Source organism: Cyprinodon tularosa, unplaced genomic scaffold, assembly GCF_016077235.1.
Source record: "Cyprinodon tularosa strain WSP-4 unplaced genomic scaffold, ASM1607723v1 ctg129, whole genome shotgun sequence".
Taxonomy (NCBI): Eukaryota; Metazoa; Chordata; class Actinopteri; order Cyprinodontiformes; family Cyprinodontidae; genus Cyprinodon; species Cyprinodon tularosa.
In genome coordinates, this window is record NW_024038103.1 from 973228 (window position 1) to 990788 (window position 17561).

Here is a 17561-nt window from a genome sequence, read left to right on the forward strand (position 1 = left end):
CTATATTTAGGTGTTCCTGAGGCATTATTCATCAGCTGGATGAGGACTGTTCCTCCCAAAGGTGCAAAACACAGAGCTCCATTTTCTCTGCCATCACAGGTAGTTTCTGCACCTGCAAGGATGCAGAAACAAAACAGAAATTGTATTGCCTAAACTTTACAAACTTGTCAGAAAGAAAGACAACAAAAATTGTTGTAATATCTCTTGTTCTAAAAACACAGCTGACAGGGTTATTTTGCCCTGATGACTCTCTGGAACTCTCCTGTCTGAGTTTTCCTGTTTGCCCCTTAAATTTTAGGAGCGTAAACAGGGGGATTTTAAATATTCACTTCATAATGGTCACAGACCATGCAATATATATGTTAGAAAGTATTTAAATCTTATAAAGTATCAAGCTGAAGAGGACTTCTTCCAAAATCTTCTAAAATGTTTGTGGATATTGACATTTTTTGGACAATTTAGGTATCAATTTAGAAAAAATGTTTCACGATAGCTTATGTCCCATTTGTAAATAGTTGCTTAAGATTTGTTTGCTTTATGTAGAAAAACAATAAAGGGCAGATAATAGTCCACGTTGCAGAGTGAAATGCATAGACTGAAAAGATGAAAAAACAGGAACACATTAAAAAAGAAAAGAAATAACTTCTTGTTTTTAATCTAAATGTATACACTATATTTAGCTTTTCATTTCAAAAAGCAATGTTTTAGATCTAGAATTTTCAGGGCCAAAGGGTTGAACAAGCAAACAAATTTGTTTAGCTTCAGCTTAGTCTCCAAGAGGAGGATAATTCATATGCATCATACAAGAGTCACTAAATCTTATAGAGAGATTAGACACAACTGCATACACATGAAGCACTATGGTGGATGCTCTAAATTCATTCTAAACTTCTTATTGATTTTATCCAATTGAAGTGTTGAAAAAAGGTAGACAATTTTAGATTATACATTTTTATAAAACTATATTAAAATAAATTACCAACTCACCCTTAGATACCTCTAGTAGCACCAGTAACAACCCAGCAGCAGCTTTTAGTAGTTTAAACCAGCAAACAGGCTCCATTTTTTTAAAATGTCATCTGATTCTGCTTGGCCTGAGTAAAGGAAGCAGTTAAGGTGTGAAAAGGGAAGTGTTAACAGAGACTGAGAATCTTGACCAAAGACAGAACCAGCTACATTTTCCACTGCAGTTGAGAAAAACATGTGATAACAAAAACAAGTAGCATTTCACAGTTTTACTGTGAGCCTTGGCACATATTCAATCAACACAATTTGCACAGTGACACAACAACTTATCAGTTTAAGCTAGAACTTAAAAACAACAATGCTGTAAGCAGAGAATCATTTACAAATTATACCTTTTGCTTGATTTGTAACTCTTAGAGTAAAAATCTATTAGCTATTAAGGTGTCTGGTTAGGTTGCCTTTTGTGTTTCTTGCTTGCCCTCTGATTGTGTTGAGACCTGCTCTGAATTTCCTGCTTCTCAACAACGAAATCAAAAGATTCAGTGAACCCAACAGGAAGATTTGCCAGAGCCACAGTTGTGTCTGAGCTCAATGTTGAGAACTTTCTGCCTCCTTCTTGTTGTGCCATATGCCATGATCATACTTTTTGGACATTGGGAACCAGTGTCCATATTTCATCTTGATAGGATGACCAGAGGAGAACAATATCCCCCCCCCCCCCCCCCCTTTTCAGCCAAAGCAGTCACAGTTAAGTCACATGGAAGCCACCAGAGGTGTGAAAACCTACCCCCCTCTCTGTGAGGACAGAGAAAACCACAGAGCACACAGAACTCTCTCTCTTCTGCTCCAGCCCCTCTTTTGCCTCCTCACTTTTTGGCTCCTGCTCTCCTTGCCTTGTCTCCCTTGCCCAGGGAGCTGGGGTCCGTTTTGGTGGAGATGCGGGCCCCAGGGGAACCAGATTCCCAGAACCATCAAGGATAAGTCAGAACCTTTCAGAACCAAACTGCTGCAAACAGACCTTTTGCAACACATTTCTCTTGAATTTCAGAACTTAGAGAGCCAAACTGGATGAGAACCATGCCCTGGGTGTGAGCCTGAGGAGACCCCTGCTGTGAGACTGAGACAAAGAACCCCTGACTGCAGAGCTGCAAAACTGGATAAAACTCAAGCTTTCCAAATGGACATGGAAAAAGGTTTACAGGTTTGGCATGATTAGGGACAGAACAAACAATATGTCTTTTGATGATGCTAATCATATCATGTGTCTACTGCTGAGTAAAGACTACGCTAATTGACACTAAAGAATAGACAGCATGCTACGCTATGCTACAGGAATATGTGTTGAGCTGTTGCTAAAACTTAGAAAAGCTTTATTCACTAAGGATTTAAACACTGATATAACATTAGTGTTCATGTGTTCCTCTGATGCTCATTACATTTCCATTACAAAGTATGACCAAGAGTCACATAGTGGAATCCTGATGCCTATTCGCTGCTAGCTATTTCAAAGAGAGTAAAGAATCATTTAACTAAAGGTTTTTGGTTCTTGATTAAGGAAATCATTTAATAAAACATTATTTGGCCAAATAATGTTTTATTCACCTCATGTATTTGCATTGTGAATTGGTCTGAAAACATTCCAATTTCTTTAAAATTACTGAAAAGCTGATTTGATCACATCCCAAATTCTTCCAGATAAAATTTGGTTTCAAACACAAGATCCATCTTAAACTGTAATATGTTTTTCAACCGTTTTCCCCTTCCTCTTTGTACATAGTAGTTAGTTTAGTTTAGTTGAGTTTTACTAGTCTTAGTTGAGAGTGTTAAACTGAAATACGTTTGACTTGGAGCTGAATGATTTTTGTCAATAAAATCTTATATTTTGAACAAAAGTTGTAGTGAATTTATTCCATGTATGTGCAGAACTAACTGTTTGACCATAAATAGTGCTCGAATCGCTCTTTCATCTATTGTTCTGTAAACAATATATAACAGCTGAAATAACATCTGATTAAATATGATGTTTTACCACCCCTACAGGGGAGGGCAATAAACATCTTAAAGTTTCAGAAACATAAATTCCCAGCGGGCTCGGAATAGAAAAGACTATAGAATCACAACATTTATATGGCGTCCCTGATTGGTGGGCCTATAGAATCACAACAAGTGCTAACTTACCACTGCTGTCATGATTAGGTAATGACCAAAATGCAGAATGATAGAGCAGTAAGATACTTTGCTGGTTGTTAAATAAATAATTCAAAGCTCTCAAAAAAATAAAATAAAAAAGCAAAGGACACAGGAGCCAGAAAAAAAAACAACAACACATAAATTAAAGCAGCAGTTGTAAACCACTGGACCATAAGCTAGGGTAAAAGGCACAATCAGTGGGAACCAGCAATGAGTTGAAAAATGAGAGGAGCTTATATAATGGGGAGGAGAATGCTGAACAATGAATAGAGTAACTAACTGTGAACACTCAGAAGAATCTCTGAGGGAAGGAGTAGGCGCTAGGGGGCAAGGGGAAGCAACCAGGAAATATAATAGGTAATAGCTTGTATATTATATGATATGTAGATATCTTTATATCTAAATGAAAGACATTACAGGACATTACCACTTTTTTAAATATATTTTGTATTATATACACTCTTTTTATATTGTCTGTTGTATTTTTTTTTTTATCTTTATTGGCATCTTGCTTTAAGTCAGCCCTTTATTACTACTGGAACCAGAATTTCCCTGAAGGAATGATCCCAAGGGAAAAATAAAGCTCATTCTAAGTCTAACTAAAAAGAACTGGGATGACACAGAAAAGAAATTAGACTATTATCTAAAACTTAGACTTCTATAATGACATGGAGAAACAATCTTAAAATAACAGTAAACTGTCATGTTTGAAGCAAGATGTTGGACCCATGTGTAGAGAACACGCAAGGAGAAGGATGAATTCAGATCAAAAGGTTTGTTTTCCCTTAAAAACTGATAGTAAAAACAGAAGGAATTAATTTTGTTATGAAGGAGCCTCTGTAGCTGGGTCATCCACAAGCTGAACATCGAGAAAGGGAGAGGTTAGTGGAAGGTTTAGATTCTGGCTGGGAACCTACTTAGACAGGTGCTTACTGGGTGGGCTGGTTGGGTCTGCCAGGGAGGTCTGAGGTTCGGAGGCTGGATGTTTTCTTGGAGATGCAGGTGGGTGAGTCGTTGGAGGGCAGGCAGGTCTTTCCAGATAGTTGGCAGAGAGAGAGAGTACTTCACTGGATAAGGGAGGTTTTTCCAGGAGTGTCTTTCAATTCAATTCAGTTTATTTATATAGCTCCAATTCCAACACATGTCATCTCAAGGCACTTTACAGTTCACCAGATCATACAGTCAAATTGATTCAAAGTTTTCTATCTAAGGAAAACCAGTTGATTGCATCAACTCATTCACTCAGATGCAATCCCTCACACTAAACATGCTTGTAGTGACAGTGGAGAAGAAAAACTGCCTTTTAACAGGAAGAAACTTCCAGCAGAACCAGGCTAAGTGTGAGCGCCATCTGCTGAGGCCGACTGGGGTTCAAGGAGACAGAAGCAGAGATACAAAAATCGACTGTAAAAGGCGGCCCAGTCCAGAAAAGACACAGCCAGGCAGACGAGCTCCGAGCCAGCTCCCATGTCAGAGGATGAAGAGAGCACATCCAGCCAGTCTGGGTCAGAGAAACAGGACTACACTGGAAAAACAGGCCGATATCCAACATCTATAAACAAGGGTGTTGATGGCAGCAGCACAGTTGATATTTCTCTCCAGGATGGAGTCAGAGCCAAACAGGAACAGACAAGGCAAAGCTACTGTGAGAAAAAGTAGAGAGAGCATAACGAGATTGAACTAACAGATTCTGCAGAGTGGGAGAATAGATATAGAATGAAGCAGAATGATGAAATAGGTGTCCCTATGTCCTCCAAAAGTCTAAGCCTATAGCAGCATAACTATAAAGATAGCTCAGGATAACCTAAGCAACTCTAACTATAACCTTTTAAAAAAGGAAAGTTTTAAACCTACCCTTAAAAATAGACAGGGTGTCTGCCTTATTTCTTCATTTATTTATACTGATATGGACTGGGTGAATTGTTAGGAACAAAAGGATGCCACATCATTTGATTGGAATTAAAATTATCAACCTACAGAGGGCTGCATTCAAAGACACCCCAAAAATTACAGTGAAAAAATTATGTGGCAGGGTAGTCCATTTTACTGAAATTTCATTGCAGCAACTCAAAATGGTATTCAGTAATTTGTATTGCCCTCAAGTGCATGTATGCATGCCTGACAACGTTGGGGCATGCTCCTAATGCGACGACGGATGCCGTCATCGGGTATCTCCTCCCAGATCTGGACCAGGGCATCAGTGAGCTCCTGGACAGTCTGAGGTGCGACCTGGACGCATCGGATGGATCGAAACATAATGTCCCAGAGGTGTTCTATTAGATTTAGGTCAGGCGGGCGTGGAGGCCAATCAACAGTATCAATTCCTTCATCCCTCAGGAACTTCCTGCATCCTCGTGCACCATGCGGAACCCAGGACCCACTGCACCAAATAAAGGTCTGACAATGGGCGCAAGGATTTCGTCCTGATACCTAACCTGTATAGGTCTGTGCGTCCCTCCATAGATCTGCCTCCCCAGACCGTTACTGACCCACCACCAAACTGGTCATGCTGAACGATGTTACAGGCAGCATAACATTCTCCACTGCTTCTCCAGACCCTCACACGTCTGTCACATGTGCTCAGGGTGAACCTGCTCTCATCTGTAAAAAGCACAGGGTGCCAGTGGCGGACTTGCCAATTCCGGTGTTCTGTGGGAAATGCCAATCGAGCTCCACGGTGCCGGGCAGTGAGCAAAGGGCCCACTAGAGGACGTCCGGCCCTCAGGCCACCCTCGGGAAGTCTGTTTCTGATTGTTTGGTCAGAGACATTCACACATGTGGCCTGCTGGAGGTCATTTTGGGGCAGATACCGGTCCTGCTGATGGGTTGTAGACCTTCTATGGCCCTGTCCAGCTCTCCTGGAGTAACTGCCTGTCTCCTGGAATCTCCTCCATACTCTTGAGATTGTGCTGGAAGAAACAATAAACCTTCTGGCGATGGCACATATTGATGTGCTATCTTGGAGGATTTGGACTGCCTGTGCAACCTCTGTAGGGTCCAGGTATCAGTGACCCTAGCCAAATGCAAAACTGGTGAAAAAGAGTCAAGATGAGCAGGGGGGAAAATGTCAGTGGCCTCCACCTGTAAAACCATTCCTGTTTTGATGCTCATCTTGCTGTTGCCCCTCTAGTGGACCTGTTGTTAATTTCATTAACACCAAAGCAGCTGAAACTGATTATCAACCCCCTCTGCTACTTACCTGACCAAATCAATATCCCAGAAGTTTAATTAGCTTGCTGCTATACTCTGATTACAAATTACAAAGTGTTCCTTTAATTTATTTGAGCAGTGAATATTAGTAATCTGAGCTTCCATATCTATTTGTTTTTGCAGGATGTTTTTTTTTTCTCCCCCACGGTTTACATTTGATCACTGCTGCACTTTATGGAATGGAAATGTTGATTTCACAGCTAAGCTGCTGCTCATTTAGTTTGAAAGCTGTACAAAACAAAATTTCGTTTTGTATACACTGTGGATACAAAATGACAACAAAAAAAAGTGAGATGAAGGAGTGGTTAATAAAGATGCGCAATGCCTTTCGACCATAGACTGAAGGAGATAGGCACTGGCCCCAACCTGACCGATTAAGCTGGCTGGCTGGATGAAGTGAGGGAGGGAGGTTAGAAACAGAAAAGGCTTAACAATGACCCATTTAGCACTCATTAAATTAAAAATTAAATAAATAAAATTAGACCCAGAAGCCAAACTGGTAATACATCTTTAGATATTTATTAATTTTAAAGTAACATTTTACAAATCTAACGAAAAACCAACAACAAGAAAACATAATTTTAAAGATATATAGCCTAATAACAATAACAGCCTGTAAAACTTTCAAAAGAAAATTTTAGAATGTATATGGACTATTTTTACTGTAACATAAAACAAAAGGATGAATTGTATAAAATTACAATATAGTTACCCATATATATTTTCTATGAAATGCTGGGTAAGTAATTTTTTTTCACATTTATCAAGAGATTAAAGCAGCCTAAAATACAAAACAACTTATTTTTCAGAAATTTAAGAGGATTTTTAAAATAAAAAATGAACTGATATTTTTTTTTTATATCATCAAAAGTTATCTTGAAAGGATAACAATTAATCATCAGCCAAATGTTCAGTTACTTCAAAGTCATCAGGATTCTCTTTTTCGTGTGGTTTGTTAAATTCTTTCCTGTATTTTTTCTCCTTCCTTGTGAAATAGAGGCCAATTCCAGCACATAAAAGAATGGCTGCAACAAACATCAGAGCACATCTCAGCACGGCGGTATCTGTTCAGACATAAGGAAAATGTCCAAAAAGTTATGTTAGCATCATGACAACATTAAAATTTATATGATACTGTAATTATATACTAATTATATAGCAGAAGGCTTGAATTTAAGAGCCCCTCTGTGTACAAGCACTTTAGCAATGAATTTGTAACATTTTCAACTATAATGTTTGCATATATTACTATTATTTTTATAAACTTATATCTAAAGGAAATATTTAAATTAATTCGTTTTTTTCCCACCTTCACAAGCAGATATGATTTGCTCTTTTGAGGCGCTGCTGATGTTATTCCTGACTGAGCAGAGGAGACGTCCAGATATATTCTTTCGCAAAAGGATGATGTTTGACTCACTATCACCAGAGAGGAGCTCTGAGTCTGTCAGTTGGTTTCCTTCCAGAGACCAGCTGTACTGAGGACTGTCTCCTTCCATGGGGAGACAGGACACCCTCAGCTCTAACTGGGACGAACACTCCAAAATCAGCTGGACAGAGGCTATAGGAGCTGAAGGAAAGAGATTTGACTAGAAAACTATAATGTAATATAATAAACTTAGCGTAAGATGAACATTTATCATTACTTTATGTAGCAGTAAGGTCATTCACCTTGAACATACAGCTGAAGAGCATGCTGTCCCATTTTCCTTCCATCTGCATCAAAAGTTTCCAGAGTATATTCACCACCGTCAGTCCTGCTGAGGTTCTTTATTATAAAGCTACCATTGCTAGGAATAAAGATATAATTCTTCAGGTGGGGATGTGGAAAAAACATATTTTTTCTTTCTCTCAGGATTGTTGATCCTTCGTATCTCCATTCAAATTTATGTATATCTGAGCTGCTATCCATGAGATGGAAGACCACTGTAGACCCCAATCGTCCATAGCATTGAGCTCCATCTTGTCTAACATCACAGTGAGTTTCCTTAGCTGCAAATTTGTAGACAAGAATGTAAAAACATTATAGTTGAGGGTCATTCGCAAAGTCCAAAAAACATTAATAACAAAAAATAAAAATAACTATGATTATGGTGCAGTTTTGTTTTTGTTTTTCGCTTTTGCTTCTGCACAATTTATTAAACAGCCAAATATTTTCATGTATCAGAGCTGCAATGTAATTGATTATGACAATTGTGAGGAAATATTGATGAAAAATGTTCAAAAAATGAAATACAATACAAAGTATTGTATTTGTAAGTAAAGTAAGCTTTATAATGTTTTCTAGTGGAAGAATATAGCCTAATAAAGGTGTCCATATTCCTGCTGCTCCTACAGCTAGTTAACTTTGCCAGATGGCTGACGGGGTGATTAATGCTCCCCCAAAAACAGAGAAAGCCTGTGTATTGGTTTCTAAACACGGTACAGGTCCTTATACTAGGTGCCAAATGTACCACTTTAAGTCATGATCCAACATGGTGGGTTGAAGACACAAAAGAAACCTGCAAGCAGATAGATGCTCTTGCTATTCGATGATAATTCAGTTTTGCCCAGCTTCTTTTACTGCAATGTTTCACACAAATAGAATGCAACTGACAGGTGTAACCAACAGAAGCTGGACAACGCCAAAGATTCTCCTTATTCTTATTTGGTGTAAATTCACATTAACATTGTCTTGGATTGGAGTCTTTGGATTTGCTTTCTGTGTTTTGAGTGTCTCCACTAGAGGTCACTGTTGCCCTGGATATGGCTGATTACTGCAGTCAGGAAGCATGTTCTCTGCACACACCTGTCTCTCATCTCGCCATCTACTGGTGCATATAAGGAACTACGGAAGAGGATTAGGGCCACTGAAAAAAGAAAAAAGTTAAAGGATTTTTAAATTTTATTTCAGTTTAATATGGGGGGAAAAAGTTAGAATTCTGATATTAAAGTCAGAATTCTGAGATTAAAGTCAGAATTCTGAGAAAAAAGTCTGAATTCTGAGATTAAATTCAGAATTTTGAGAAAAAAGTCAGAATTCTGGGATTAAAGTCAGGATTCTGATATTAAAGTCAGAATTTTTTCCCATATTAAACTGAAATAAAATTGAAAAATCAGTTCACTTTTTTTTTTCCAGTGGCCCTAATCCTCTTCCATAAGGAGCCTACTGTCCGTCCTGCATTCCTACTTTATTGACCTACTGTAAGTAACACCTCGGAGAAAAATCAGTGGTTAGCCCCTAAGCTTCCTTGATTAAAGCTGTGTTCCTCCATCTGAATGCATTAGACATAACTTTGCATCTGTTCTATTAAATATAATTTAAATATATTTTAAAACAGGGATAACTCTATTCTAAATTGGAGATCAGAACGGGTGGTAAATTTAAAGAGCAGTGAGATGAGGATAGAAACAAACAGAATAGATGCTAGATTTTTATTTTTTTTTTTCAAAATGGATATACCAAATACCATGCATTTCTTTCTTTTGTTTTTCTGATTTTGCCGGAGTTTTGTCAGATGAGCATACCCGGTCAGACCAACATAACAATAGTCAATACCCGTTTGTCCCTTTGGTTTACCCCTTTAGTTTTGTAGGAAAAAAACACTTTAAACTACCTCACCGGGAATGTATCCCTTTTAATTACTTTCTTTTTGGTGTTTTTTGAAGCGTATGCCGATCTGACCTTAAATTGTGTTTTTGTACATGACTAAAGAGATACACGGACGTCGAGGTAGTTTAAAGTCTTTTTTTCCCACAAAACTAAAGGGATAAACGAAAATCTGACTTTAGGTATGCTGGTCTGACAGAACACTTGCTATTTATTATTAAGGATTCATTCCCTTGTAGCAGCAACAGTTTATCTGAGTTTTCAGACAAGATTTCTAACTGTTTTAAATGTATAAATTCCGTTAATATAAAATTAATGAACCATTATGTTAAAACAAATTTGCAACTCACACAAAGAAACTTCCAGTAGCACCAATAACAATCCAGCGGCAGCTTTTAGTAGTTCAAACCAGCTACCAGACACCATTGTGTGGATAGTTTAAAAATGTCTCTCGATTCTGATGAGCCAAAGTTAAAGAAACTTTGCAGATGTGAGAAACAGAAGTTATGACACCTTATGAAACTCTAACAAAGACATAGGTCAATCTATAACCTGTTCATGCCCACAGAGCCCAGAAACCCATAGGAAGAGTTTAACATGTCTTCCAGAAAACGATCAGATTTTCATATAATCCACAGTAACCATGACGACAATGGCCAGACACAACTTGATTAGTGAGTTCAACCAGTAATAAAAACAAGAAACACGGGAGATGCCTTAAGTTCAGGAAGTAGTGAAGTTGTGCTTGACGTATAAGACCATAATGGCTTTAATTGCTTAATATTTATCTAATTTTTCTATTCCACATAACATACGCGAACATTTGGGGCTTAAAGTGATGTTATATATCATGCATTGAAAATATAAGCACTGCCTCATTAGCTGCGAAAACAGAGTAAATTTTTTTGGGCAAAGTTAAAAGTTTGGGGTTAAGCAAGATCCGAACACTTTCCTCGCTTACATGAACAATGTTAATGTACTTTTAAATCACAAAATGCCTTAAAAGTGCATTTAAGCAGCAATCACACCAAACACCCCAATCAGCAAACAAGTATTACTGTACCAGTTAGATGTATCAGTATCATCTGGATTGTTTGAGCCAAGCACTGATATAGAGTTTTTTTTTTTTTTTTTCATATCTACATGTAGGACGTCTAAGAAAAAGACAGAGGGGTATACACTTACAAAGAATGTAAATTTGACAGCAGTGTTTACAGCTCTTTTACATAAAAATAAAAACACAGAGCACAGAACTGGAAGGAATTTAAGTCAGAAGTATGGTGTCACAATGATTTCAAATTGTCCGCAAGCAAAATAAACATACAAATCACACAGGCACGAAAAACTGCTGCTTCGAGAGGAAAATTGTGTCCGACCTTTCAGACATTTCAACATCTTTTTCTGAATCCAACATTGTAGCATGGCATAGACAATTCACATTTTCAGTTTGAAGAACACCTGCTTGTTTCTGATGATTTCCTTTAGCTAACCAATGAGTTTTTGCCTTATATGACTCATCCAATCACACTTGTTTTCACTAGATGTGGATGGAGCCAATGATCTGCATTGGATGGCGCACATTACGTGAAATAAATATTTATAAACAATAAACCGAAGCAAAGAGTAACGAGTAACTTTTGTTCTAAAAATGTAAGAAATGTAATTCAGAGGTAGTAAGAAAAATAAGTAATGGAGTAAACTATAGATACCTAAAAAGCAGGCGCGCTGGAAGCTGTTTCAAGCGAGGGGGGCTGATGGCTGGGTTGGAAAACACATGACGTCATTATGTTGAGGGCTGTGGCTGACGTTTTTAACATAATATTGTAGGCCAACATTTGTCGCCAAAAACTGCCATTTAAAATGCATCGGAACAAAGCATGAACATTTTAAACTTTATTTCTTCTCTTTTAATCATTCAAAACAAACAACAGCTCACAATCAACAGGATCAGGAATACTTGAATAAAACATGGCCTAAATATAGCCTAAACTGAGCATTGAACGTCTTGAAAGTCCATTCGACTATGGATATGGGGGAATGATTTCATATCTGAAACAAAAAACACACCGAAAAAAAAAATTAACTAATTTCATATTTTATCACTAAATAGCTTAATACAGACATAATGTTTAGTGATATGCAGCCTTATTCTAGCGTAGACTTCTTCAGCCACAGGACTAAGACGAATAGGCACATTAATAACGCTAAATAGGGGAATTAAAACCATTTCTTACCTCGAAATAGTCAGAAATACGTTTTTGCTGCTTATTGCTAGCCATGCCTAAATGAATGTGAGGTGGCGGAAGTAAATCAGATGCTTTGACGTCCAAAATGCATTCAGTGTGAATGCACCATTAGGCTGCAAAACCCAATGTGACCTAGGAGCATGCTTTGGTGGATGAAGCCGTCACTCTCCCCTTTGCAATCTGCTGCATAAGCAGTGATGCCTCCTCCTGCTGGTTCCTGCCAGACCTGTTTCTGCCAGTTTGTTGGTTTATTATTTGGTAAAACTGCATTAAAATAAATTCACTATATAAAGTTTGGTATTTTATGTTTTTTTTTGTTTTTTTTTTTTACCAGTGATTGTTTTGTCTCTACAAGTTTTTGATTTACCCCCTTTTTGAGTTAATAACTAAAGTACAGAAACATCTTCCAGTTATACTTATTATAAATTATAGTTAATGATTAATAACTTGAGGGTATTAACATTTAAAGGTGGTCAATATAAATCAGTCCCACTGATTAGATATATAATTGCTAACAAATGTCAATGTAAGTCATGAACAGTAGCAGTTCATGACTTAACAGTAGTAGAATAGACAGTGTTCTCAGTTTCCTACAGTATAGAAATGTATAATGTCAGATAACGAATTTTTGATCGAACTTTACTCAGTACTTGAGAAGCATTTTTAGAAAATGCTTGTGTTTATCCTTAAGTAATTTCTCTGATGGAAAAAGTATGTTGAGGAATTGAGACCTGTACCTAAGTACAACTTTTGGCTACTCTGGTTATAGCAGACATCGAAAGAAAACTAATTGAAAAAAAAATATATTTTCTTAATCTTTCATATAATCAATAGCAGACTTCAGAAGCATAATGCTAATCATTAATCAAAAATATTTATTGTCATTAAATGTGTTTTATTTCTCATTATACATACAGGGTACATATAAAGAAATTTCAGAGGTCAAATGGAGGGTAAGCCTGAGCTTCTGCAGCAAAGCACATCGCCATTAAAGGCTAATCTGACTTGACCAGCATGTCTTTAATGGAAGGGGAAACCGGATTGCCGGGTGGAAACCTACGAAGACACTGTGAGAACTTTCCAATTCCACAAAGAAAGGTCCCTGACCAGGACTTGAACCCAGGACCTTCTTGCTAGATAAGTAAAAAAAAAAACTCTACGAAAATAGTTAGGATAAACATACCCTTGGAGTAGACTGCAGCATCTAAAAACAACATATCTACATATAATTTAGCATTTAATATCTCATAAAGAGCAACATGTCTTAAAAACACGCTATGAAATAGGCTGTTGGTTTATGCCATTAATTTGCTTTTTCTAAACTTTAAACAAGGTTTACTTGCTGAGGTGTCATGAAATAAATGACTACTTCTCCTCTGTGGAATCTGTTTTTCATGATGTGACAAACTCCCTGTTGCATTTGTTCTTCCTCAGTTGGAAGTAGAGGCAGATCACAGCACATGAAAGAAGGGTTGTGACAAACAGCAAGCTGTGTATCAGTAGGGAGGTATCTGTTTAAACAAAACTAAAATCAATTATATTGGAACAGCGACAGTAAAGTCAAGCACAGATATTTATATTTGTACCAACATTATACAGCAGAGGATACATTGCACAGGAAGATTTAATGCGTTTATTTGTCATGAGGGGCAACTACTAACTATTGATAATCGTATCGCATGGATTTTTAAAATAGAATAAATGGTAAATTCTCAAAAAAAAAATTCAAAAACTAAATGTAATATTTGAATTGCGGTCTGTTTTCTCCTACCTGGACAAACAAAAAGAACTTTTTCCTCCAAGGCATAGCTGACTTGATTCCTGACTGAGCAGACCAGACGTCCTGGGATATTCGGTCTCAAAATGATGATATTAGTTTCACTATGTCCAGATAGAAGCTCAGAGTCACTCAGTGTGTTTCCATTCAGACTCCAGTTATACTGAGGACTATCCCCTCCCTTAGATAAACAGGACACCTTCATCTGTCCCTGAGACAAACACTCAGAAACCAGTTGGACAGAGGAAACAGGAGCTAAAAGGAGAAAACATTATCAGAACTGTTTATAAAGGAAATCAAATATTGATATCCATCTTACTGTTTCTCATAATGCAAAGTTTATTTTAATGTTATTCTTTTTACAACAGAAGGTGCAGAAAAGTGCTTTATAATTTTATAATAATTTGACTCTATGATGTGGTTGAATTGTCTCTGTAAAGTGCCTTGAGATGCATTGTGTTGTGAATTGGCGCTTTAAAAAAAAACTGAATTGAATTGATAATTATAGGAATCCTATAAAAACATTTCTATTAACTATTAACATTTATACAACCATTAATTAACACTGATTATAGTAAAAAAAAAAAAATAAATAAATAAAAAAAAGTTTTCACCTTCAGTAGTCAAATGAAGAGTTCGCAGTGTTTTCTGTCCTTCAGAATCAAAGATTTCTAAAATATATTGACCATCGTCGGTCCTGCTGAGATTCTCAATGATAACTGTACCATTGCTGGAAACATAAAAAGATCTGCTTTGATTGAAATTCAAGAAAGAATTATTGTCTTTGGCACTGAGTATTAGTGATGTGCTATTTCCTCCTATATGATCAGATATTCCTGAGATATTGTTCGTCAGCTGGATGATCACCGCTCCTCCCAAAGCACCAAAACACTGAGCTCCATCCTCTGTACCATCACAGTGAGTTTCACTTGCTGTATATTCTGAGAAACAGTTTAAAAACCAAATCAAATACTTTTACAGATGAAGCAGTTATTCACAGCACATCAAATAAGATATCATAGGTTTTATTCATCATCTAAGATGGTTTCTCTTATATGAAGGTTACAAATCATATAAGAGAGTCATAAAGTTCAGATCATAAAGTTTCACCTGTTTTACAAAAAAGTAATGCAGCAAATTGCACATGATGGAAAGATGTGCTTTTATTTAACTCTGGGTTTATGTGAGATATATTTGCGGGTGTTATATCAGAAAGCAACACAACAATAATGTCTATTTTAAGGCGATGCTTCTCTCTTATTCCACAGTAAGGGGACATTTTATGGTATAAGAATCTTAGAATATATCAAAGTGGTTTATAAAAACAGTAAAGGTAAATTAGTCTCCATTCTGAGCAACTTCCATTGTGTTTAATTGATTCCTACCTTTACAAGCAGATATATTCTGTTCTTTGGAACCAACGCTAATTTGGTTTCCCACTGAGCAGGCCAGACGTCCTGTTACACTTTGTTTCAGAATGATGACGTTAGTTTCACTTTGTCCAGAGAGAAGCTCAGAGTCTGTCAGTTTGTGTCCATCCAGAGTCCAGCTATACTGTGGACTGTCCCCTCCATCAGAGAGACAGGACACCTTCATCTCTAACTGAGTCAAACACTCAGTGACCAACTGGACAGAGGACACAGGAGCTGCAAGTGGAAAATGAAGCAGTGGATCTATATAACTAGAATTAACACATGTGAATCTGCAAATACAACTGAATTAATCTGTCAAATTATTTCACCTTGAACAATCAACTGAAGGGTTCGGCTTTCAACATTTTTTCCTTTTGAATCAAAGACATTCAGAGTATATTCACCACTGTCTGTCATGTTGAGGTTCTTGATTCCAACTGTACCATTGCTGGGAATAAAACATGATCTGTTCTGAAGAGTAAAGTTATTTTCTGTGCCTTTAAGAATGACTGTTGTCTTATTTTTCCACTCATATTTAGTTATTCCTGAGGTGCTGTTCATTAGCTGGATGATCACAGTACCTCCCAAAGCAGCAAAACACCAAGCACCATCTTCTCTGCCGTCACAGTAGATATTCCCTGCTGTTTCAGAGTAGATTCAAAAACAGGTATAAAACATAATTATTTGAAATGGAAATTGTAAAAAAAAAAAAAAATGATTTCCAGCGTAATAATCATAATAAGAATATAATAATAATAATAAAACAGTCCATCCAAGACTTCTGTTGCCAACAACATCTTTGTGCAAGAAATTTTTCATCCATATTTCAGTAAGACATAGACAACTTTTATTGTATTTGTGTATACACTATATTTTGCATTATGTTTTTATACTAAACAAAATTTTGTTTTGTACAGCTTTCAGAACATTTCCATTCTATAAAGTGCATCAGTGATCAAATGTAAGCAGTGTGGGAGAAAAAAAAAACATGGTGCAAAACGCATCAATATGGAAGCTCAGAGCATTAAAAAGGCAATATGACATTCATTTTATAAGTGAAAAAGTATCTCTTTACTCTTATTTAAGAAAAAAATATATTTTATTACTACAGTGGTGAAACATGTCCATTGTAAGGGTCTTACACAGGGACCTAGTGGCATTCCTTATTTTGAAGCCACCACTTTTGTTACCTCTTCAGAATGTAAATGCCCTACCTTCTAACCACTAGGCCCATGTGATATAATGTGTTTTATACCAATATTTTTTTTAATTGTCTAATGCTTTTTGGCTTTATTCTGAAACTAAATCACTTTCCCGGTCAGCTACATGTTGTTTATTTACTGATTTATAAGACTGTTAGTATCGTTGCTAATCATGGCTAAGCCCTACAAGACCAATGCAACAAAAATATACAAAGGTAGGCTGCAAAAACATAGAAAACATATAAACTTTTAATCACTTTACCTTTTATAGAACACATTCTTAACTCTTATTTGGCAGCTTTAGTTGATTTAAAAGTTTTAAAGGATATATATTAACTGTTTCTGAGTTCATCTTTTTTCAAAGGGTTAAAAAAAAGAACTCACCATTTGATAGTCTAAGTAGGGTCAGAAATAATCCAAAAACAGCTTTCATGATTTAACACTTGACACTAAATCATTCAGTGGAGCCAAACACTTTGCTAAGAACACTAAACTTCTTATGTAGCTGATGAACGACAAATGAGAAACCACAAAGCAGCTTGGTCAGTTCCTGTTAAACACACGAACCCTCACTCACATACAGTGTACAGCTTTCACTAATCTGCCAACCCCCACCCATCGCCACTATCTAACCAACATCTTCTGCCCTTACAGTACAAAAAAGATCTTATTTTGATACAATATGACTGAAAAGAGATTATCCATTGACATGTTTTCTACATAGTTATGTTGCTTCCAAAGGTATAATCAAAATGCAATTCAATTTATGCTTTCCTTTCCTTTCCACAGAGCATTACTTTAAACCTCCTTCTTAATTTATGCCATTGATGGAAGGATGCTAACTTAATCCTGACTCCTGCCTTTATTCCTCTAAAACAGGTGATTCTAACAATCAGAGAATTACCTGCCGTGCACTCGGTAACTGTTGTTTATATAACTTATAATCCAACCGGTACGCCGTTAATACCC

General features: G+C 36.8%; 2 protein-coding genes across 2 annotated transcripts; both read right to left on the bottom strand.

Moving 5' to 3' along the window:
* Positions 1-7011: 7011 nt before the first annotated feature.
* LOC119777893 lies at positions 7012-10400 on the bottom strand. The gene is made up of 4 exons (XM_038276896.1): positions 10306-10400; positions 8038-8358; positions 7676-7936; positions 7012-7430 (listed from the first exon to the last, which is right to left on the bottom strand). Exons 1-4 carry the CDS (start codon positions 10379-10381, stop codon positions 7258-7260), a joined length of 831 nt encoding a protein of 276 aa, XP_038132824.1. The 5' UTR covers positions 10382-10400; the 3' UTR covers positions 7012-7257.
* A 3009-nt stretch (positions 10401-13409) lies between these two features.
* Positions 13410-17091, bottom strand: LOC119777890 (hemicentin-1-like). The gene is made up of 6 exons (XM_038276892.1): positions 16977-17091; positions 15720-16031; positions 15364-15624; positions 14593-14919; positions 13973-14233; positions 13410-13712 (listed from the first exon to the last, which is right to left on the bottom strand). Exons 1-6 carry the CDS (start codon positions 17023-17025, stop codon positions 13594-13596), a joined length of 1329 nt encoding a protein of 442 aa, XP_038132820.1. The 5' UTR covers positions 17026-17091; the 3' UTR covers positions 13410-13593.
* Positions 17092-17561: the final 470 nt, after the last annotated feature.

Coding starts and splice junctions, on each gene's coding strand:
- LOC119777893 (XM_038276896.1), bottom strand. CDS start 10,381: ATGGTGTCTGGTAGCTGGTTTGAACTACTAAAAGCTGCCGCTGGATTG. Junction 7,937..8,037: donor TCTTCAGCTGTATGTTCAAG/GTGAATGACCTT, acceptor TCTTTCCTTCAG/CTCCTATAGCCTCTGTCCAG. Junction 7,431..7,675: donor AATCATATCTGCTTGTGAAG/GTGGGAAAAAAA, acceptor ATGTCTGAACAG/ATACCGCCGTGCTGAGATGT.
- LOC119777890 (XM_038276892.1), bottom strand. CDS start 17,025: ATGAAAGCTGTTTTTGGATTATTTCTGACCCTACTTAGACTATCAAAT. Junction 15,625..15,719: donor CCTTCAGTTGATTGTTCAAG/GTGAAATAATTT, acceptor TTCCACTTGCAG/CTCCTGTGTCCTCTGTCCAG. Junction 14,234..14,592: donor TCTTCATTTGACTACTGAAG/GTGAAAACTTTT, acceptor TTCTCCTTTTAG/CTCCTGTTTCCTCTGTCCAA.